This window comes from Rhododendron vialii, chromosome 13a (genome assembly GCF_030253575.1).
Source record: "Rhododendron vialii isolate Sample 1 chromosome 13a, ASM3025357v1".
Classification (NCBI taxonomy): Eukaryota; Viridiplantae; Streptophyta; class Magnoliopsida; order Ericales; family Ericaceae; genus Rhododendron; species Rhododendron vialii.
In genome coordinates this window covers 33,014,250-33,039,139 of record NC_080569.1, presented here as the reverse complement: position 1 = coordinate 33,039,139, position 24,890 = coordinate 33,014,250, and the positions used below count along the sequence as shown (strand labels likewise).

The following is a 24,890-nucleotide window of genomic DNA, read 5'->3' as shown; positions in this document are numbered from 1 at the left end:
TCTCATTCAACCATTTTGAATCTGTTATATTGGCGGAAACGGGCCGTAGTTGTATCATATTTGCATTGCCTAATTATTAGTCCTATTATTTGCACGTACCTCTCTCTCTCTCAAAAAACTCTCCCTCCACTAATCTTTTCCACCGCCGACGCAGACACTGACGCCGCTGCTTTCAATCTTTTTCAGGTTTTGTAAAATCATTCCACCGCTCATTTGTTTGTTCTGTGTCCCGTTTACAAGATGAATGATAAGAATGTTAATCCTAATATATATTACTTTCCGCAGAAGAAAAAGACAGTTATTTATATGTCACTCCGATACTGAAACATCCGAAGAGTTAGAAAATTAGTTTTCTATTTTCATTTACATTCATATCGTAGGCATGGGTTCAATATACTGTATCAAAGTCAACCGGTAAAATCTGGCCTTTTCCTTTATTCTTGCAGGTGAGGTACAAGAACACCACCAAAATGGATATTTGATACCAATTGACACAATGGATAAGGTAGACGTTCTCTCCGTTTTTTATCATGCAGTTTTTGGCTTAGCTTTTTACTTTTGCTAAAAATTCCAAATTGGATAGTCTTTTGCGGTGATCCAAACCCAATCTTAGCATATTTTAGTCATTCCCAAAGCATAAGATGCGAGTCGTCAATTGTCAAAATGAGCCGCTCTATACCGCTTTGCAGGGTGCTGCTTGACAGTATCTCCATTCCGTATGCACATAGCACGGGTTCATGCTAGTAAATACTCCAAATAGTGGAAAAATGCATTGGGACACCCCATGCTTCAAGACCACTGAATAAATACTCTCGTTTGACACTAGAGTATTTTCCGATAGCCAACCACAGTCCGTGGAATTGTCTGAGGGAGAGAGAGCGAGAGCGAGAGCGAGAGAGGGGATTAGAAAGAGAGAATTCGCAGACACTGACGCCTGAACTTTCTCTCTCCAAAACAAAGCTCCGTACTTTAACCCATCGAACCATAAAAATGACCATGGAGCGATCCAACTCAACGGAAGCCGCTAAGTCCACGGTTCTATCAATCGAGTGCCTGAGGGGGAGCTCGACCGGCGACGAGTGGACCGGAGACATGTTGCAGACTGGAGACATCGTAGAAGAGCTGAAGATCGGCAGCCGAACCAGGCCCTTTACCGCGCCGTTTGAGAAGGGTAGAGCCGGAGTCCAGAAAATCCTTCACAACTCGTTCAAGGAGAAGACCACGTCGATCCTGGTCCGAGTCCGCCGTGGTCGGGCTGACTTCGCCGAGTTCGCCGAGTTACAGGCAAGGATTTCCCGATGAGTGCAGGCGACCGCCCTACTCACGTTTCAAATTTCTACTAGAATTATACACTCCTTATTCTGAAAAATACTTTGAACATGGATATATATATATATATATATATATATATATATATATATATATATATATATATATATATATATATAGTCATAGTTTTTGGTAGTAATATGTTTACAACTTATATTGGCAGGATTAATTTCGTCTTTAATATGTTACGGTTTTCTTGAATTTTCGCGCACGCAGTGTTGAAATCTTGCGTTCGTCCTTGGTTACAGGCGTGTATCGTGCCCAACGAGTCGGCCGGGAAAAAGCAGTATATGCTGAGATCTATAAGTGATCCGAACTATGCAGTTGGATTCGTTGATCGGACGGAGGCGGACTGCCTTGACTTGCAAGGTAAATTTATTTTTGTTCGGGTTCTGATTCTCTCCCGTCCGAACTTGGACCAGGCGGGACAGCCTAAATCCGAACTATTAATCATACCAATTCATGATATGGAGACTGACTTATTCACGGAGGGGCTGTGATTCCCTTTTTTACGGAGCCGCGTGATCTCGGCCTTTTGTTTCTGCTTTGAACGGTTCGGATTTCAATGAAACTTTTTCGGGAAGAGTTTATTAAACTTTACTTTAGAAAAATTTTATTTAAATTTGGACCGTCCAGAACCAAAACGGACCCGTACGATTTACCTATGTAAACAACTATTCACGGAAAGTTCCGTGGAAAGTTCCGTACAGATATTCTCCCAGAAATGATCCAATTCTTTTTCTCATCATTTCACGCTGTTTGGGTTGGTGGGGTGGGGTGGTGTGGGGTTGACTTTGTTTTGAGCGTGTGTTGACTCTCTGTTCACTGGCTGCTCGTTGCTCACACGAGTCACATTCCCGCACGTATCAAGGCATTGCTTTTTGTGTGTGAAATCACCCAAGCTACCTCGGGCTTACTTATTTGATTTGAATCGTTCATAGTTTTCATCTTGTCTGTAGGTGATCCATGCAAAAAGTTAAGATTGATTGAATAAACATTGCTATACGGTTGGAACACATTTATATATTCACAAAATCCGAGCTAGAACAATGAATTTTTGCATGTAAAATGTGAGGAGAATGTATTCCAATCATATGACTTCTGATATTCGATAAACTTGAATTTTTTTTCATGAACCTTTCAGTCAACAAGATGAAGAGAATGAATGATTCAGATTAAATGAATAAACCCGCGTTGGGCTGAATAAAAGTCACACAACACGCTTGTTGTGTGCACAGCACCCACAGTTGACCCCTAAAACATACAACTGCTACTGCTTCTTTTGGGCTGGTTAAAATTTGTGCGAATTAAAAGTACAACAACTTTATCCCTTTTGGGAATTTGAGGCATTTTGAAATTGCTTAATGTATAATATTGTATGTGATTTTGAAACTTGATTAAAACAGAACAGATCTATCAAAAAAGATCTAATTTTGCATTTTGAGCTTGACGCATAATTCACTGGATTGGAGATCGTTCAGATGTGCACATAAAATTTGATGAGCCGAAACTAACATGTTTCCAGACTCGTTCAACTTTGAAGCTCAAGTTGAACAGCTTACTACTTAATTCCACTTGATGATTGATTATTTTGGATCAATTGTGCCCCAAAAGGGCGCACAGAGTAAGTCAGTTATGTTTTTCATTGATTTCCAAGCCATTGGCTATCCTAACTAGTAACTATCGTAGTTTATGAGATGGTTCAATCTGTCGTTTCGATGGATATATACTACTACTCCATTTGTTTTTGTCCTTGAATGTTTTACTCTGGCCGCTAGGTTCCTCACAGCAGCCAGTTAACGCTGTGGCGAACCATTTAACACGCCTGGTGATTGTGTAGTTGAACATTTCGTCAGACATTTCTTGGTGAACGGCTTCATACGAGGCTCAGGTCAATTTGATCAGTAGATAGGTGCTTCGTGAATGCAAAATTGTTTCATTGTCTTTCTACATCACAGTTCATTGTGTGGTTGTGTGGTTTGGCGGATCAACTTCGAAATTTGCTATGTTGCAGCTTCAAACATAATTTGAAGTCCTTGCTCCCACTGATCACCACCCTTTCTTTTCTTTTAGAACTCTACACACTTCGTCTTTGTCATTGTTTACCCGTGTCCTCTCTTTCCCTTCTAAAATGTTGGATACAAAATTGCATTGCAGCTACAAGGACATCGAGGATGGTGAATGCAATAGCTACGACCAAGCTTCAAGATGGATATGTCCCATACCCATGGGAGAAGAGAATGCAAGAAACGCTACCGATTCCCAATTCAAGCTGTTTTCTTTCCATCCTTTTCCTTCCTAAAGCCTCGGACAGAGTTGCTTCTCGGCCCAACGATTTGGAGGACACCCTTGCTAGAGGAAATGCATGGCTTAATGCCTCTCAGGCATCAGGGGTGCCTGTAGTTTTCATGAATATCCAGACTGAATCCTTGCTTACCAAGGTAATTTGTTTCCAAACCAAAGCATTATAAACAAAGCAGTGAGGCACTTGAAAATATTATGCGCTAAATGGAGTTCCCTCTCCGTATTCATTATATTAGCAATACTAATCCTCTTTTGTTATCATCCCTTTGATAACTATTCCAATCCTTTTTTTCACGCATCCAAATGTAATAAAAACTCGAGATTAATCTTTCGTAGAAGTTATGTGGCACAACTCAATCGCATCATTTAGTCAAATTTAGCTATTCCCAAAGTTTTCATCTAATAATGGTTTTAGCTGTTTGAATTAACTAATGATATAAATTTGGGATGTCATTGTTCTTCTTGTTTGATCTTGGAGCAGATATCCGGAGAGACAGCTTCTTCTACTGTAAATGCCGGATCATTGACGGATTTGACAAGTCTTGCAAATACAAGCCTATATGGTTTTGAGGATTACCATGGGGTAGATATTGGTTTAGTTAGAGCAGTTCGCCTCTGGTACTCTCCTCTTGGAGGAGAGGTTTCTTTTGAGATTAAAATCAAAGAAACCGACTTGAAGCTTGGTTTTGCCATTAGCCGCACAGAAGAGGTTAGTCTTTTAATTTTTATGCTTGCAGATAGCAACATAGGATAGGATAGCATCTCAGAGCTCCATAGGAAAAAACTGTTCCATATTCTTTTATAGATGAAAGATCTTTGTGTTCGGAGATGAGAATAAATCAAAACTGAATCTGCTTTGCGACTCTCCTGATAGAATATGCCTAGAATTGGATTCTGGTTTCATCCCTTCAGCAGTGGACAAAGCAACTGAATAGAGAAACAACAAGAAGCAGTCATTTTGAAAATATTAGGAATAACATATTCGGACTGATCAAGCATTAAAGATATTACTTTGCAGAGACTTTTCAATATCAGTAAATCTGCTATTACAAGTGTATGTTCTTGAACCTTCTAAGAGCATAGACATGCATGCGCATGCTGCACAGAGAATTTATGTACCAACATTTTCAACCAGAAGGATTTTGGCCTTATGCAATCTTTAATTTGAAATTAAAACACCCATCAAAGTGGCTGATGATTTCAAGAACGTGACTGCCACATTATCCATGAAGTGTGTTTAGAGCATAGAATGCAGTACAAATGGTGTTTCTATACAAAAGTTTTGCATATAATGATGTGTCATTTCATGGTTTTTCGTTTGAAGCTAAAACACCAATTATTTCATGCTGCACCATTCTTCAAGTTTCCTTAGGGCATAGATATCCGCATGCCATACATAGGTAACTCCTTATGAAATTTTCATACGTGATTGATGTGTTGTTTGTTGGTCTTTCAATAGAGTGAAAACACCACTCATGTGGCTGGTAAGAATCTACGTTTAAAATTTTCGTCCCAAAAACATTTTCGTTCATTTCAGTTCTTGTTTCCTTTGCCATGTCCTTTCTTCATGTCTTTCTCATCTTTTCTCTTTCATCACAGGGTTTCATTTACATTTCTTCAGTCGTCGATGGAGACGACAACGCAACTTCAACCCGATCAGGTCTCAGCAATCTATACAAAGAGGCAGCAAGAGCATCTAAACGATTAGTAATTTCCAGAGTGTCCAACCAAAAAGTTCTCCCCTGGATAGTTTCCACCACAGGCGCAGTCAGATGCTTTGATACCATCTCTCTCAGCCAAAAACTCTCATTGCACCTCCACGCTAGGGTCCCTATCACCCTCCACTTCTTCCTGTGGGATCGATCATTGGCTTCTTCAAGCGGGGCCACCACCAGGTTCAAGGTTAATTCTTCTTCCCCATCAGCGCTTCCGTTTCCACCGGGAATGCAATTCTCAAGCAATCCGAGTGCGAATCAGATAGTTCCCTTGCCTTCTGAAGTTCCAAGTGAGGATGAAATCGTGGAAAACAGTGTTGATAGAGATACCACTGGAGAAGTCTCATTTAGGTTCCGCGATTTTGCACTGCCAAATAATTGGATATGATTTTCCATTTTCGTTTGTTCCTTTCTCTCAGGTTGTCTTGGTTAATGTATGTATATAGTATACAATTTGAGTCATAATATATTGTTCATTTCAGCTTGTATAATTATTCAAGTATCGCTGAATTGTACAATTCGGCATTTGCATAGGTTTTATGCCTTGTCATGTTGACATTTCCATGTGTTAAGGCTTCTGTGATTGCAGTCAAGTTCGGTTTGAGCTAAGTCATGTAATTTCCGTGCGCGAGCATGAAAGCATCTTTGAATCACTTCTCAAATTAGTAAAATCCGTGAGAGCGAGGATTAAGAGCGTGAGCGTAATGCGAGGATTAAGAGTGGGAGCGCAGAGCAATTTGATGGGTTAGGGTTTGAGTTTTATCATGTTGATGTTTCCATGTATGGAGACAACGTGGCTTGGAGGCAGGAAAAGAAGGATCATATAGCATCACGTTGCTTACCCCGCGGAGTCGCTTAGGTTTATTTTAGTAGTAGTCACCTAATAAGGAGGGGTTCAAGAAGCTTTTGGTCTATCTTCCTTTCTGTTACAAAGCCTGCTATAAATTCCTACGTTGGGCCAGTTCAGATGCAACTTTTGGCCCAACTTTAATCGGAGCTAGCTAGTGGATAATGTAATTGACCCTCTAGCTCCAAATTAGTCCCGAATTTATCGGCTGTTTGGAGCGACCAGATATTGAGTTATCGAAAAAGGACAATGCGGCATGATTGTCATTTTCAGTCCTCTAGAAGCCGATTCCCTTTTCAACACCGAGGCACAAGGTACCTTGCATATGCTCGATCTTCTTCAATGAGATATGAATGTAGGAAAGGTATGATATAGAACCAGCTGAATTGTTCCAAGTCAATGATTTGAATTTAAGGGGTGGATCAAAATTAAATTGAAAGAATGAAAGGTTAATTTCATAACCCTTGTCCTTTCTTTTATTTTAAAGCCCATATTCAGGACATCCGAAAGTTTAGCTCAGCAATGGGAGTCACAGGTAGAAGCGTTTTTCTGTACTAGTGAATAGTAAAATTGGTTCCTAAAATGTGAATTCAATAAGAGAGCAATTTGTTTAGGATGATGACGTCACCCATGATCTGGCGCTCACTTGAATGGTTAGGTAGGGCCCAACCAACCTGAAAGTAACTCATCCATTCCATCCACCCAATCTACCCTTTCCTTTACTTTCACCCATAGTCCCTCAAGTTTCCTTTTCTTCCACTCTTCCTCATTTGGTAATTACTACCAATTTCATGCCACTTGCCCTTTTCTCTATTTTTGATAGATCATCCACTCACTTCAAATAAAACATCTGAGTTGCCATACAAGAGGGACGCTCCTGTGCACATCCTTTTAAGGGTTTTAGGCTATGGTATAATATAATACATTACGCAATCTCTACATGTATTTCTTTGTGAAAACTATAGCTGACTTGGGCATCACTCTGCCGACCTTCGAATCCATCAAGTTATGCTCTTTCGAATCACATTGTCCAAGATGCATGTCTTTTGAAAAGGGCCAATTGCTCAATGTATAACTCATTCTACTGTCTTCAACAATTACGTTAGAGGGTATTATTTGGTGAGGAAAATTGAGCATTCCAATACTAAGAAATGTTTTACCTACAAAAATTACACCAAAAGAACACAATTTTTATTTTTTTCATAATCACTAATTTTTATTTTTATCATAATCACTGCGTACACGTAACTAGTCAAAATACAAACGGTCTTGCTATTGTCAGCTCACTGGGCTGACGATAAACATACTAAAAGACAAGAAAAACACGTATTTCTGTGCACTTTTTACATCTTTTAATACACATTCACACACCTATTATCGTCAGCCCAATGGGCTGATTTTAGAATTTTCCAAATACAAATAGATAAAAGTTTAGCTATTAGCTAGGTTGTGCCTTAGTGGAGATGCAAAACTTTACCTCTGCTACCTTAAATAGTTAGCATAACTCATTTTAGCTGCAAGTCAATAGAGGTCACGTGAAACTTTTCGTCTGCTAATTGGACATTAATTATGTCAAATTAAAAGCTTTAAGGATCTTGTCAGTTAAAGCTATGGATAACTATGTTTATGGATCAATGAATGTTTACCTAATAATGTGAATACAACTTTAATAACAAAATAGCAATAATGATCATAATTAATGGATCACTAACTGGTTATAGAATAGGGGCCGGTTCCCCTCACACATCTTTTGACACAAAATTTGACACTCAATCTCAACCATTCAAATCAATGGCTGAGATTTAGAGCATTAAAATTGTACACTCTCCCTCCTCTTTTCATCTCACCTAATCACTCTCTCCCTCAAGAGGCTCCGACACACCACTGTTTTCTTCCAACTCTGACGTCACCATTGCCCCATCTCCGGTGAGCCAATCTGCAGCCACCTCTCTCTCTCTCTCTCTCTCTCTCTCTCACACACACACACACACACAAAAAAACAAAGATTCGACGAGAAGAAAATCTGGGTATAATCTAGGGAAATTCGAGAGGCCAATGAGAAGAAAACCTAACAAAATTGGGCAAATCTGTTTCGATTGAAAAAAGCTCCTTCATTTGTTCGCTGTCTTCTTCACAAATTCAAAATAAACGTGTTAGTACCTACATGCATGAAAATCAATGGGTTCTTTCCTCTTTCTTCTAATTGGTCAAAATCACTTGTCTTTCTTCCTACCCAAATGCACAATCCATGGAAAACCCCTACTGAAAACAGATAAATACAAGACCTCCATCCCGCAACCGTCAAAATCCCCATCAACGCCGGCCACATCAGGAATCGACAGATGTCGATTCCTTAACCCACCAGCAGATTCTTTAACCCACCAACAGATTTGTAACACAATCAGATTCTTTGACATTAGGTTCGAACCCATCAAGTTTTGGAATCGACGGCGGCGGTGGCAGGTGAGATTTTGGTTTGGGTGGGGACAATGTAGGAGTTGAGGGGGTTAAGAGAAGGTGGGGTTAACCGGAGATGGGGCTTGCCGGAGTTGGGGTCAGCCGGGCATGGATGAGCCGGATTGGGGAGGGGAAGCGGGCGTGAAGAGAGAGAGAGAGATTAGGTGCAAGTGAGATAAATGGGAGAGAATATAATATCATCTCAGCCGTTGATTTGAATGGTTGAGATTGAGTGTCAAATTTTGTGTCAAAAGATGTGTGAGGGGAACCGGCCTCTATAGAATAATGTGGATGAAACCCTTTTACTACAGAACAAAATACCAATCAAGATCATACAATTTGAATTTTCAAAGAAAATGGATTGAAAGAGCACTTTAGCATAATGCACTCCATAGGAGTCGTTTACAATGGCATTTCATGCCATCAATTGGAGAAAAAGGATATTTTGGTCAGGTCAGGTCAGGGTCACCTCCATCCAGGAAGATGGTGTAGTGCCCAATGGTTTAATGATGTTCGAGTTTTGAGAAGCATTGAACCAAATGCAGTAGTCAATTATTAGATATTGGAATAAGACAAATGGGAAGCCCCACAAGTTCCCTGCGCAATAAGTAAAGGTCACCATTACAACACTTTTTTCCATCTACATGAAAAGAGAAGATAAGAACACCAAAGGAGATAAATGTCATTTGGACCCATGTACTTGAAGAAATCACTATACAAATAACCTTTTTGCATCAATATACCAAATCTATAATGTACCATTTGACCAATAATTAGGCTACATGAACTCATTATCTTTCCCAAGTGAACCACAAGCTTGCTTTCTATCTTCACTCCGGTTTCAGTCCTTTCTACAGAGAAGCAATTCATACCTAGTACTTTTTCGCTATGGCCTCTGCTTAGTCGAACACTTGCACTTCGCTTGAGTATCCGAAAGTATCTGAAACATTCAAATGCATCGAAACAATTAGACGTCAATTCATATGATTTGTTTGTTGAAGGCTTTATGGCTTTTTACTCAAATGTTGTATTATATACCTTTACTTGACTCTGGAGGTCTTTTATGTAATCAACAGCTAAATCCAACATGTCCGCTGTGTTTGTTTGCTGCAAAAGAAGATATCTAGGTAAAGTTTAGCTCTGGTTTTAGCCACTATTAGGAGAAAACTGCCTAGTGAAAGCTGCTACCTTGTCCATGTTCGGAACAAGCTCTTGAAGTTTCCTCATTCTTTCACTAATTCGGGTTCTTCTGACCTGAAAATTTCATATCATGAAACGAAGATGCACATCGGTATGTGAACATTTGTCCAACAATCTGTCAATAGATTAGAGAAAAAAGCTCGAGAACTTAAAGAGAGGGTAATTTTTGGTTGCAGTTTTCAGAGAAAAGAAAAGTGTCCCTTGAAGAGAAAATACTCAATAATTTTACCCATTGTTTATTAAAATTTGAAGACTAGGAAAACATATTCCCACAAAATTCCTAGGAAACAAGTTCGAAAACCAACAAAGCAATAAGTTTTTTTGTGATGTCTGAGAGATCAGTCCAGAAAACAGATTCTGATAACTGCAACTAAACACGGCCTATTGAACAACCTATGCAGCTAAAATTGTGACGAAGGGAAGGGACTGACAAATCCATACCCTCTCCGCAATGCTTCGTGGATGAGTGGCAAAACCTCGTTTGGCTCGGATCCTACAAGGCACAGAGTCTTGAAATTGCAATAAGTTTTCCATAGCAGACAATTCTGCTGAACTTGTTGGCAAACTCAAGTGATGAGATAACACGTGGGGAGGCCGAATTCCACCTTCAGCATTCTGGCAACAAAACAAGAGTTACGATCAGATCACTTGTTGAGTAAGATGGAGTAACTTTTGAACAGAAAACTAAGTACCTGATTCTGTGATGCATTATTCATTGCAGAGAATGTCTTTCTGTCCTCGTCTTCTTCAATTCCTTTTAAGAAGCTGTCAGAAATGATTGCTGAATCGTCCCAAGAACCGATTGGGAAACCAGTTATTTCCATGCTTTTGCTTCGGTTTTCCAAGATAGGGGTCATTCGCCCTAAAGAAGAAGATGGGGCTGATGAGAAATCTATTTGGCTTTTGCCGTCCAATCTGCTTGGAGAGGGAAAGGATGCTTCTGCATTGGTACCATTACCACCACCGAAATTCCTCATGCCTCTCATCACACCATAACCTGCCAATCGCTGAATAATTTCAATATGCACACCACAGAACCACTTGAAAGATGAAACTGGTGAAGGAAACAAACCCAAGAATCAAAACTCAAATGGCTAACTTTCTATTTTCACATCGCACTTAGGAAATAAGGGAAGGAAAGGCTGCAGCTAGAGGCCATAAGATCAGACTCAGGCATCCTGCATATGTGCTTTGTAATAATGGAGCACCTCAATCTACCAACTAAAATCTTAAACTACATTTACCCAAAAAAAAAAAAAATCTTAAACTACCTCAATTGATCACATATCTGATCAATTACCACACAGATTAATACGAACTCCTCGTTCTTCCCATTTAAGTTGTTATCAAAAGATGGATAAATGTGTTACATGGACTTGGGCACGGGTGTCTCGGGCAATATCTAATCGTCACGTGACTCTATTTTCATCTCAAGATCAACCTAGTATATTTCCATCTCAACAAAGGGACTTGCAGAAATCTTCAAATTGCCTACTATATTTCTAATTATTTTCTACCATACATGGTGTTTACAAGGTGCCTTATGATATTTTATGACTACCATAGATTTCAATGCAAAATTAATGCTAAGTTCAAATAACAAAATGCCCACTGGGTACTATGTAGTAGTATACAAGAGCAGTACATTCAGCCACACATACCCGTCCTATGAACATATATCCTGTGAATGCACTATGAAACCCACATGCATCAGGGACGGATCCAGATGTCCGTGAAGCGTTGTTGTACATTTAAAGGACCCTTTTCGAATACTACTTTCACAGTATACATACAATTCATTCCTCTTATAGCCTATGCATATTATGAATGTACACAAGAAATAAATGTACACAAGAAGCTAACATAGTTACCATTTTCGATAGTAATGTTGGAGAACAATCCAGCTGGCGAACTGCTGTGACGAATAAGATTAGAATTTCCACTACCACCACCGCCACCGCCACCGCCACTGATTTTCATCTGAGGCAAACTTTCCATTCTATAGGTGCTCTCAATCCCCGAATTAGACGCCACTGAGTTATGATACATTATATTCGACCCAGAAGAATAATTACTGTTCTGTTGTTGCTGCCGATGCTGATCACTGTGACAAAAAATCTCAGCTCCCCCGTGTTTTGCAGATTCCGTTGGAAACTGTGATTGCAGTGCTTCGTTTACTGAAGCATTTTGTCCAGTACCACCACCACCAGACATGAGCCTCGATAGAATCCGCTCTGTTTCCGGACTTGTTTGCCTAGGGTCAAGAAATTCGTCGCAGTTTTCAACAACATCGTTGCCAATACCACTGCTGTTGATTAGGCCTGCGAAATAGGAGCTCGGCGCGGACCGGTAGCGCATCAATCCTGAACTGGATGGTACCTGCCTCTGCTGCTGATTAGTATCGTGACTGTATTGAGGAATCTGTCGATTCGTATCCATTCCAACTCAAATCGATCTCACTCTGCGCTAGGATTGTTGACAAGATTAATTGTGTTCGTGCAAACTTGGCCCAGACGCCTGCCTGAGTTATTAAAAAAAAAAAAAACCTCGACCTCACCTGAAAACTGCTGAGAAAAAGTAAGCCTTTTTCTTCCTCTCGTGATTTTTTATGAAGTCTATCAAAAAAAGCATCAAATACAGATGTATTGTTCCTGGCTCTAAAGTTGTTCTCTCACTCTAAAGAAAAAGGAGCAAAGGGAGGAGGGAGGAGTGGTAATGGCGGGAGGTAGTGGAGTGAAGAGAGAGAAAGTGGGAGGAGGAGAGAGAGAGAGGGGGGGGAAGAAAAATGTTTACTTTCCTCTTTGTGGTGGTACAGTGTATCCAACGGGAACTCACAGAAGCCTGAGATCTCGGAATTTTCTTGATTTCGGTGAGATTCGGGAATTTTGTGTACGGTATTACCCCTGGCGAGTGCGTGTTATTGCGAGATGGGCGTCAACAAAGGGAATTGACCATATTACCCAAATGTTGACTTACCGGCTAAAAAGACTTGCCTTGCCTTGCCTTGCCGTATGGAGAAAGCATAGGGTCTATCTTTCTTGATTGATCAATTTTGCTTCTTTTAAGAAACACACATTCATTTAATAGTTGGGCTGATAAACAGATCAAGCTGGTGGAATTTGAGTTTTTCCTCTCTCGTTAAAAGTTTGTTTTTAAATCGATTTGTTACAGCAATAAAATCAAATTTAAATATTTTTTTGAAGTTCGTTGAATTTTCAAACTAAATCACGAAATTTACTACTGAGCTTTTTTAGTTTATGATATCTGATTTTTGTTCAAGAGTAAGATCAAGATTTTGAGGCATTATAGTTCTTTGGTAATTGGTATAGAGTTTATAATTATAGCTATTAGAGGTACTATTTCATCACTTTAATTTGGCCTCAATTAGTTGCCTGTCTTTTTTTCAAAAAATTAGAAGATATAATAGAAATTTAAAAAATAGAAAAGACAATATAACTATAAAAATACAACTTTTGAGTCTTTTTTTGTTTTATAAACTATTTCAACTCCAATCTATATTTTTTATTTGCCTAATTTCTCTCGTCGGATGAATACAAAAAGTAAAAGTTTTTTGAAAAAGGCAATAAAAAATATTTACTAACCACGTACATAGATAATTAGCTAAGAATATAATTAATTTAGTCCAATGATCCAATGTAGAGAGAGAGAGAGAGAGAGAGAGAGAGAGAGAGTAATGTGGACCAATGATCAAATTAATTATAAGGTGAACTTGTACGTGATTATAAAAAGACTAGCTGAGTCCATGCTTATTTATTAAATTGAACTTAAAATCTATACCCAAAAAACTTGAGAAAGATGTGGTTGCTTGTCAACGAACTTTTTAATTCCTTTCTTCAACCTGTCTTTTTCTTCCTCTTTTTCCTTCTCAAACTTCCATAATTCTTGGAGACAGACTATAACGATGTGAGTGTATAAAATAAAGGATTATTTTCACACATATCGGCCTTTGACTCCCTTGATTTACATTGTTTGATGTACCTTTTTCCATGGTAGATGTTGATCGAATTCGAATCCTTACTTCCACTCTATCCTAGCACAAATTGTTATTCCTTACACATGCATGTAGGGGCGGAGTCAGGAATTTCATCACGTAGGAGCGATCATGCATGCGAGAAAAAAATATAAATACACATGCATAATATACATAAATCGGTTTGACTAATGAGATCGATCTTGATGTATGTGTCATGTTTTTTATTGTTCATCTTCTTCTTTTTCATTCATTACAACTGGACGAATTCGGTACATGAGCTTTCATGTTACTTAATTTTACCAGTAAAAAAAAAAAGAATTAATAAAAGTTTAGAACAACCCTCATTTTGCCTATGAATCCTACCGTTCATTCTGAAAACGACTGATCACTAGCCCCGAGAATCAAAGCTCTCCCCCTCATTTGGCTATCTCCAACGTCTTCAACGTGCAGCATGTTGTGCCCTATTTTCCTGATTCCTCTTGTGATGGCACCGCTGTCCTAATTTGAGGACAAGTTTCTTTTTAGTGGTGGAGTCCTGATAGAAGTCATTTTTCTCCTTGCTTTACTGTTATTTGTATCTAGCTTAGTGATATACAGCTGTGCCCAAACTGTTCTTTTGCCTGTATCTTAGTCCTTAGGTATTTCATTTCTAGATTTGACATTTTGAGCTAGAAAAGATCTTTCGAGAGCTAGGCTCTTTGTGTCGGGAGTTTCTCTCTCTAAAATCAATCTATTTTTTTTGATGTGGTTGCATCACATATGCACGCATTATATATATGTTGAAATTTGAGTTACACGGTCCTGATTGATCAGTACCTTATTCGTTACTTTCCGGTATTGGAGAAAAGACATACTTACAACTTAAATTTTATCAAAATTATTTAGATTTTTCAAAATCTCAGCTCCTCTGTCGCTATTTTCTCGAAATTGCCTTTGAAGTCTTAACAATTGTGGATGTTTATGCAGAGAGAGAGAGAGAGAGAGAGAGAGAGAGAGAGAGAGAGAGAGAGAGAGAGAGAGAGAGAGAGAGAGAGAGATTTGGTGTGCCATTGAGATTTTAGGGTAAAAATAAATAAAATTGTAAAACACTAAACCAATCTAACAAAAGATGGAAATTTATTACTTAAATATTCATAATATTAATCCTATAGTTTTATTTTTTTGTTATATTTTATCCTTTAGCCTTTAGTAATTAATGTTGGTATCCTTGTATTTCAAAGGTTACTATAATTTTATTTTTTCAAAATTTTACACAGGAGCGAGCCTGTATACTTTTATAGATTTTTTTTTACATATAATAGTAGTGTTTCTTTTTCTTCTTGTAAATGGCGACCGCCCCTATTGACCCCTCTACTCCATCTGTGCATGCATGTGAAGACGGTTTAACAACCGCAACTGCTACTCCAGTGTTGGGACAAAACCTCATTAGTTATTATTGTATTCGTGTTTTTATTTTACATCGGTTTGCCTTCCAAGAATGGATGACACGCATGTTTACCTCCTAAAAGGTACTAATATTCTCCATTTGTTCATGATTAATAATAGATTAAAAGCTTTGTGAGATCTTATACTGATTAAGATCGTAGAACTCGAGAATTTGATAAAGATAAGCGACAAATATAAACTTTTTATGTATTTGGAGGAATCACATTAGAAAATAGGTGATTTCGAAGAGAGTTAACAAAGATTATCTTTGGACTAAATTAATTGTTGGTAAAGACATGCTATAACATGTAACTTTTAGTTTCAACATATTTTTGCTAAGGTTCTTATTTTTTAAGTACTTATTCCTCGATTTACAAGACAGATCATTCTCTCGAATCTCTCACAATACATTAAATTTAATTCAACAAATAAGGACTTATTTTTATTAGCCGAACGGAACCTAAAACCTTATTATAAATACCATACCATAATGTAAATATAAACATAAGTATATTAAAAAAAATTAAGGTGTGAGTGGCCCTCTCCACACCCATCCATCCGTCAACCGCTATCAAATCATTTTGTCAAACTTCATCAATTACAAAATTATCTCATGTGATATTGTGGGGGCGTGACTTCTTTGTGATCCGTCTTGTGTAGCTGTTTGCATGTGAGATGGCGCCGATCTTGATGTACCTGCAGAACCGGAGGGGGTTGTTCCTCCGGGAAGAAGCTCCGACGAACTAGTCAGTAGGTGGAGAAGAGAAGAAGAGGTTTAATGAGAAAATATCTTGGAAGAGAGAAGAATGCTGTTATTTTTGAGTTTCGAAAAAGTCCCCTTCTTAGTGGTGTTGCTCTTCTATTTATAGGCAAAGAGGTGGAGTGCTGAGCAAGTTGGTCATACTTTTCACGTGTCACGTTCTGCTCGGTTGGCGCCTTGTAGCAGGGCCATTTAATGAACACCACTTCCCTAGTCTTTCAGAGCCACATGGGTTGATGTCAGAAAGGTCACATCGTTCAGAGATGTCACTTCGAATATCAGAAAAGACAGCTTACTTATCAGTAGATATTTATGGAAGGTTTCACAATCGTCTATGCTCGGCGGGATCCACTTCTGCCATACGAATTATCCGAGCGTAGGATGTCCCTACCGAAGAAAAACCTAGCCGAACAAGCGGATGTTCTCACCCGTGCGATTGATGAGACCCCGAGCGAACTCAAGTGTCGTATGTTCGGATACAGCTTATAACGTTCGGTGAAGTACTCGAGGTTCCGAAGATATTTACAGGTGAACTGAGATAGCTTAGATGATGGGTCAAACAGCGTGTGAACCCTCATTCCCCCTTTCTGGACCTTGTGACCCCTTCGGATATTTCGGCCCCTTACAGATATATTTCATCTTTTGCACGTACCCATCTTGTGACGCAAAATCCTGCTTATTAAATGAACTATTCGGATGAGCATTTGAAACCGTAATGAATTACGTCTTGCACATCATATAAAAAAAGATCATCAGACGAAGAGAGAATCCGCACTCAATCTTGAGTTCTATTACCTTAAAATCCCACAATTATATTGTCTGCGTCAGATCGATAAAGATCATCTAACGCTAGCCAACCCCACAATCAATCAGTGAGAAACTTATATGTTTTATGTACACCGGGACACCAAGGAGTTGGTATCCCATTCGGTCCGTTTTATATTTTCGGTCATTTTTTTATCACATTTTGATGATCGGCTACTTTCATTTTGTAGAGTTCGGTGAGAACCTTAATCATACCAAAAATCATGTTCATCGGACTTTATTTGATACACATTCGGCATACGAGAAAATTGAAGAAAATCAAAATTGGGTCCAAAAAAGCACTGAATCGGAACCCAGTTTTGGTTTTTTGGCAATTTTCACATGTGCCGATCGTGTATCAAATAAAGTTTGATGAACACGATTTTTGATATGAATAAGGTTCTTGCTGAACTCTACAAATGAATGTAGCTGATCATCAAAATGTGATCAAAAAATAACCGAAAAATACGAAACAGACCAGAGGGATACCAACTCCTTTGATATCTCCGGTATACATAAAAGTTTCTTGAAATCAGTGGTGGGAGCCTCGTGCTGTTTCTTAATTCTCACGGGGTGTTGCAAATTGCAATGCACGTGTCTCTAACTTAATTATCCTACGTAATTAATTACTAATTGTTGATAAAACTAGAGTAATAGTAATTAAATGCCAGCCATTAGGGATTAGTACAAGCGTAGTTCGCAGCCAATTAGAGTGGAACACTATCTGATTGGTATATACCTAATTAATTAGTTTACTTCCTTTTAGACCTCGTTTTGCTTAATCAATTCAGTTAAGTGACAATGAAATACCATTTGGTGGCGTCAAGATTCTCCACAAATTAATCTTGCTAAAAGTCTACGGTTACCGATCAAAGGGATCCCGACGCTCTGCCGGGCCCATTCCAGCCACCGAACGGCCGATCTGAGCCGTCTAAAAATTCTAAAAAAAAAAAAACGAGCAGGTCTCCGCGAGAATCAACGGCATCCGATGTGTGTAGGTGTTCAATCGAAACACTCCATGTTTTTTTATATATACGGCCGATCCGAGCCGTCCAAAAATTCTAAAGAAAAAAACGAGTGGGTCTACGCGAGAATCAACGGCATCCGATGTGTGTGGGTGCTTGATCCAAACTCTCCATGTTTTTGTATATTTTAAAATTTTTGGATGATTCAGATCGACCGTTTGGTGACCGGAAGGAGCCTAGTAGGCCGTCAGGATCCTATCAGGATCTCTTTGGGGTCGGGAACTGTAGCGTCTCTCTTAATCTTGCTTCTCTGGTGTAGTCCCACCAGCCGTTCAGTCAAATTGTTTTGATGAAAAATTCCAAAAGCAACCCAACAACTTTAGCATTTTGAGAAGAGACAAAGCAAAAAATAGTAAACCTCAAAAGAGTTTTAATAAATAATTTTTTTTAGAAGGAAATGGATCATATCCGGTTCTCATTTTGGATTATATATATATATATATATAGAGTCCGGATCCAATGAGGGATCCCGCACGGTGCTACCGTGCGGGACTCCTCTTTCCCGATCGAATTGCGACGATCCGAGCCGCTCAAAATGATCAGAACGTGATTTTAAGGGTACTCGCGAGAAATCAGCAAAAAAAATGACCGGGAAGAGCTTAATCCGAACATTTTTTTATTGAACGGTTCTGTAAAAAACTGCTCAAATCAAGCCCTTTTCGATCATTTTTTTTGCTGATTTCTCGCGGACATCTTTAAAATCACGTTCTGCACACTTTGAACGGCTCGGATCGTCGCAATTCGATCGAAAAAGGGGAGTCCCGCACCGTAAGGGATCCTTCATTGGATCTGGACTGTATATATATATATATATATATATAGAGTTAGGTTCCGGTGAGGGATCTCTCATTTTATTAAAATGAAGGACTCCCCTTCCCGATTGAATTTCGATGATCCGAGCCGCTCAAAGTGATCAGAACGTGATTTTAAGGGTCCCTGTGAGAAATCAGCAAAAAAAATGACCGGGAAAAGCTTCATCTGAGCAGTTTTCATTGAACGGTTCAAAAAAAAAAACTGCTCGGATGACGCCCTTCCCAGTCATTTTTTTTGTTGATTTCTCGCGGGGACCCTTAAAATTACGTTCTGCACACATTGAACGGTTTGGATTTTCAAAATTTGATCGGGAAATGAAAGTCCCTCATTTTACCAAAATAAGGGATCCCTCACTTGAAAATTCCTATATATATATATATATTAGTCAGTCTCCCATGAGGGGGTCCTCATTTTAGTTAAAATACGGACCTCCTCATTTCTCTCATTCTCCGATTAAATGTCGATGATCCGAGCCGCTCAATTTGTTCAAAACGTGATTTTAAGGGTACTTGCGAGAAATCAACAAAAAAAAAGATCGGGAAGAGCTTTATCTGAGCAGTTTTTATTTGAACCGTTCGATAAAAAATAAACAATGATCATATAGTTTACATCTGAAACGTTCGTCTCGGTTATCAATGATCATATATTGCTAATATTCGAGACCAGTTTTATCAAAAGGATACTATCTACAAATTCATCGAGAGACCATTATCGAAATGATCATTTAAGATTTGAATTGTCCGATTCAATCTGTAATGAGCATAGGTATGCTTTCCCGCAAGGTAACGCAAACCCGCCATCAAAGAAACATGTGGATCGTATCTGCAACCTCTAAATTTTGTCTGTCACAAGATGGCCAGCAAAAAATTGATTTCTACTCATATTGGACCTTTTCTGATTTCTTTACTTTTGCATATATAAGCTAAGCATATCCTTAAAATAGGAGCTATATATGTAGCACTTTGAGTCCTCATTACAGTTTTTAAGTTTTAAGGGACAAAATATGAGACCTATCTGATCTGATTCTTAGTATATACTCCTTTAATTTATTAGCCTCTTTGGAAACTTCTAATACTTTAATATTGCAACTCTCTTTAACGTTGAACACTACGACTTTGACCATGGGAACGGACTTAATCATGCATCGTCCGAATGGGAATAACGGAAGGTCTCAATCCTTGGAATAATCTGTCCATGCAAAACGCTTCACGGTAACCAAGAATCAGACGATCATATATTTCATATAAATGGATGGTCGATTTAGTTTAGAGAATGAACTAGACGAGAAATGAATTCCGATTGTATGGTTGTCAATGTCCTAATTAATTCGCTTGAGTTTTGTCGATTTCCTATGATAGGTGGAGTAGATGATAAATTGTAGCCGTTGATATATTGAACTACCTTATCATCTCATTGTTGGATATTGGCTCACAAATAATGGAGATATATCACAAACGTGGACCAGGATCAAAGATTGACCCAAGCAATCATGTGTCCATGTTTGGAGGATCTCAAAAAAAATTTGACAGATTTGCGGAATCCAAGTAGAACTTTTTTTAGGGGGTATTCCTATTTATTTGATTAAACAAGCAAATATGCAGATAGACTATTTTAAATATTCGTTGTAACTCTTAGCGCCACTTAATTATTTGCAGCGAATCTCATCGCACCTAAAAAGGCACTGAAACGATAATTTCGCCGCATGTTACGTACATGAGAGTACATTTAGCCCCATCAATCATCAAGCGACTTTGAAGATCATATCTCAGTTATAAAAAACAAAAATAACACACCTGTCCGAACTCGTACTTTATCTTTTCCATGCTGCGTGCCCCAAGCAAAAGCATCTAATACATGGATTAAAAGCCCAATCCAATATGGAGGGGAAAGTCTTTCTCTTAACATCTGAAACTATAATTTCGCCGCATGCATGTTATGTACACGAGAGTACTTTTAGCCCCATCAATCATAAAGCGGCTTTGAAGATCATATCTCAGTTATAAAAAAACAAAAATAACACACCTGTCCGAGGTCGTTCTTCATCTTTTAATTTTCCGTGCCGCATGCCCCAAGCAAAAGCATCAAATATATGGGTTAAAAGCCCAATCAAATATGGAGGGGAAAGTCTTTTTATTAACGTTACATACATGAATATCGTTGTTAGGGACACTCATTGAGCTTAGTACAAAAGCTTCTTACTAGTAGTATTTTGGATATATGGGATCGAAGTGAGAATTTTCAGAACCATCACCATCCATGGATCGATTAATTACCATTTACCATATCATGTCTCTCAAAGAGGCTCCTTCCTAGCGAGTTGTTTGTTTGCTGTTGCACGCTCAATCATCATTTTTAGCTGCCTCCCTCGTTCTTCAAGCGTCATTTTCCGCCTTTGACAGACAATTAAATATATTAGTTCAGTACTATATTTATGAATCCGAGAAAAATGGCATGTGAGGGCTGCTATTCCCCCCGACACCCCAACCCCCGGCCCCATCCCCCATTTCCCCCCTTACCCTTACCCCCGGCCCACCCCCCCCCCCCCCCCCCACCCACAGCCTGCCCTTTTGTTTTCTTTTTTCTTTATCAAACCTCAACCTTCCCTTAAAACCCGGATTATCCCCGGCCCCTCACCCAAAAAACATCCGGCCCCCCCTCCCCTCTTAAAACACCTTCACTTTTTAAAATTTATTTTTATTTAATTTATTTTATCTTATTTATTTAATTTCTACAAATACACCGGGTCAAAAATCGTATTTTTTTGATCATTTTATTTTAAAGGGTCATAATGAATTTTTTGCTCTAAGACCTTTCAACAAACACCCTAAAACTCATTATTTAGTTTCAAGACTCTTTTAGGGTGTTCGTTGAAAGGCCTTGGAGGCAAAAATTTATTACAACCATTTAAGATGAAATGATCAGAAAAATAACATCTTTGCACCGGTTCAAACAAATTGAAAATTGAAACATTTATTTTTGTAACTATATTTTTATTAGACTTAAACCTAGAATTAGACTTCAACTATAGAGCAAATATTAAAAAGGGGGGGTGGGTTATATGGGGTGAGGAGAGAGGTCCTCATTTTCCTATAAATAGAACCATTTGTGAAACCATTCAATTCACACCTTGAAGCTCTCCAACTTTTCTCTCTAGAAACTTTGTGTTTGCTCTTTGTTCTTACTTTGTTCTTGGTATTATTGAGTTTCTTCTTGAGTTATTCAAGAAACTCAACCCAAGGCCGCCACCAAACCACCACCCGACCAGCCTCTCGATCCAAAAAATTTAGTAGTTTAGTCAATATTTATTTTCGAGAGAAAAAGAAAGTCTTTTCTTTTCTCTTTCGAAGCTACCGTAAGCTTACCGTAAGAAGTCACTTCGTTCGATAGCCACATTCATCTTTCGTAAGCTACCGTAGCCTTCTGTTATATTTTATTTTTGTGTTTAAAAATGCATATTAAGTTAAAGTACTAAAGATAGCTAGCAAACTTATTCTACTAAAATTACTGGTCTAAAGCATAAGTGGTTTCCACTCCAAAGGTGTCCGTCCATGTGACACTATGCTTTATGATCGTTTTTACAATTGTGGAGTAACCCGAGGCTAACACCCTCGAAAGTTTGTCAACAAGTCTGGCTTCGTACCGACTAAGGAAGGAATGGTGATTCTAACTGGACTCGTCCGACCATCCGACCTGGGACTTTCCTGGTTATTTCTATGTTAAACATAATCCACAAAATTTAGAATAATGATTTTCGGTGAAAATTTAGCATGGTTACTTAGGCTTTCCTCACAGACTGTGTATTTGTCAAATTTTTTAGGAACGCCGCAGCGGAAAATTCGGGACGGAACAATGGATGACTACAACTTTTCAATTTCAGATAATTGGTCATTTGAGAATGATGTTCGTAGTGAGCAACATTTGGAGGAGATATTGATTAAAATTTGTGTTTTTATGTATTTTCATGTTTTGACAATATGTACTCAATTATAATAAAATGAAATTTTATTTCAATTTATTATTGTTCATTACAAGTTATTTTTATTATTCATTGTTAAGACTAATTAATTAACTAATTAAAATAATATAAATTTATTAAGTATAAAGTCAATTTTAATTAAAAATAGAATTTGAGTTAACCAAAAAAAAGAAGAAGAAGGGAGGTAAATGGGAAAAGAAACAAATAAAGAAAATAGAAAAGATTATTAAAATAATAAAAAAAAAGATTCAAAGTGGAAGGAAACAAAAGGAAATAAAGAGAAAAAAAAAGAAAAAAAAATTCTAACAGAAAAGAAACAAAAGGAAATAAAGAAGAAAAAAGAAGAAAAAAAAAATGGGAGGAAGGAGGGGCTGGAGAACGGGGGGAGGGGAGGGGGTAATATGGAAAATGGGGTGTGGGGCCGGGGGGGTGGGGGGGTGGTGGTGGTGGTGGTGTCAGGGGGAGTAGCAATTTACACATGAAATGCATGCATCTCTAATACTAGTAGTTGGTAAATTGAATTCTTTGCCAAAGCCATTCCATTTTCGATCTAACTTTTGGATTTGGCATATTGGACTTGCCCGGCCATCTTTAGCCACAAATGGCTCAAGGTTTGGGTTTTTTCCGCACATCACCTACAACAGTTGTCATAATAAAGTTGTGACCTAACAGCTAAAATAGCACTTGTGCATGTGGGAAAAAAAAAAAAAACCCCATTAATGCAGCATTGCCAAATAAAAAAAATACTCGCTCCGTCCCTAAATAAGTGTCCGGCATACAAATTTAAACCTTACAAAAGATGCATGTTTTTTGTCAAAAAATTTAATTTTTTTTTCACAATATAATAAAACTCATTGTGATCTATTGAAAAATTTAATTTTTTTAACCAAACAAATGCATCTTTTTAAAGGCTTAGGTTTGCACGTCAGACACGTATTTAGGGATGGAGGGAGTAGTAAAATTGCTTTTTTGATGACCAACAAATGACTTTTTGTTTTGAAAATTTGGTAAATATAGCTGGAGATTATCTTAAAGGGGGTCCATAATGTATAAAAAAATATATGAATGTGTCACTATTCTATTTTTTAGAGGAGTTCAACCAAAAACTAATTAGCAATAATTGGAATAGCCTCTAAATTATACTAATCAAGTTTGGGTAACTTAGATTAGCTTGACTCCAGCAAACACACTGACCAGTCTTCTGGCCATACCAACCCCTAGTTTCTTCCTCTTTTCCCAAGTCAACAGCTCTTCCAGGAGAAGGCAAAAAAAACCCCCCAAAAATGTCTGTTTTGACTTATTTTTTTAGTTTCTCATCACAATTTTTTGCTTTTTTGATTTCTCTTGTTAATATAAATTCAAAAAATATGAAATTGGCCCAAAATTAACAAGAGTTCAAAAAATAATAATAAGATAAATATTTAAGTCAAAGATAAACAAATTAAGATCACCTTGAAAAGAGGCTGGAGTTGTAATTTGATGGCATCGTTGTCCCACTCTAATGCATCCCACCACTCTGTTTACACCCATTTTTGGCCAAAAATTAGGAAGCGGATTTACGGGTTAAAAGGTAGCCTCGAGGGTCGAGGCCCTAGCCTTGAAAGACCATACGACCAGTTGCCCACGAATTAGGGCCGGTTCTTAAGAAATGATGGGCCTTCCATATAGGCCTAAATCAGTCAAAGGCCTAAGGCTTGAATCAGTCCACCAGGCCTGAGTATTTCGTCCAGGCCTAACCCAAATTCCTAGAAGTAACAAGGCCTACAAAATAGGCCCAAATTGGTAGAAGCCTTGGATTTCTCACCAGGCTTGGGCTCAGAAGGCTTACAATAGACAAAGGCCCATGATTTACCACAAGTCCAGGCCCAATTGATGAATAGGCCCACTGCTTTGAGAAAACATCTTTAAAAGCCCTCAACAAGCGGCTTGAAGGCCTCAAGCTGCTCACAAGCAGCTCAAAGGCCTCAAGCTGCTCACAAGCAGCTCAAAAGCCTCGAAGCTGATTACAAGCAGCTCAAAGGCCTCAAGCTGCTCACAAGCAGCTCAAAAGCCTCGAAGCTGATTACAAGCAGCTCAAAGGCCTCAAGCTGCTCACAAGCAGATCAAAGGCCTCGAAGCTGCTCACAAGCAGCTCAAAGGCCTCGAAGCTGCTTGTGAAGGCCTAGAATATTCTTGCTGGACAAGGCTGGGTAAGCTGCTCACAAGCAGTTCAAGGTCTGTAGTGGCGGGACCCCATTCTTC

At 38.5% G+C, this 24,890-nt stretch overlaps 2 protein-coding genes across 3 annotated transcripts; one reads left to right on the top strand and one right to left on the bottom strand.

Moving 5' to 3' along the window:
* Nucleotides 1–483: 483 nt before the first annotated feature.
* Nucleotides 484–5,964, top strand: LOC131314630 (uncharacterized). Its single transcript, XM_058343419.1, has 5 exons — nt 484–1,284; nt 1,578–1,698; nt 3,487–3,770; nt 4,115–4,342; nt 5,233–5,964. The coding sequence occupies exons 1-5, from the start codon at nt 991–993 to the stop codon at nt 5,734–5,736; spliced, it is 1,431 nt and encodes a 476-aa protein (XP_058199402.1). The 5' UTR covers nt 484–990; the 3' UTR covers nt 5,737–5,964.
* A 3,256-nt stretch (nt 5,965–9,220) lies between these two features.
* Nucleotides 9,221–12,738, bottom strand: LOC131314629 (transcription factor bHLH130-like). Of its 2 annotated transcripts, XM_058343418.1 has the most exons (7): nt 12,410–12,623; nt 11,724–12,313; nt 10,545–10,849; nt 10,294–10,467; nt 9,841–9,906; nt 9,691–9,759; nt 9,221–9,592 (listed from the first exon to the last, which is right to left on the bottom strand). In XM_058343418.1, the coding sequence occupies exons 2-7, from the start codon at nt 12,289–12,291 to the stop codon at nt 9,539–9,541; spliced, it is 1,236 nt and encodes a 411-aa protein (XP_058199401.1). In that variant the 5' UTR covers nt 12,292–12,313; nt 12,410–12,623; the 3' UTR covers nt 9,221–9,538. The 2 variants fall into 2 exon arrangements, with proteins under 2 accessions (XP_058199401.1, XP_058199400.1); XM_058343417.1 differs by having other exon boundaries at nt 11,724–12,738.
* Between the last annotated feature and the right edge of the window lie 12,152 nt (nt 12,739–24,890).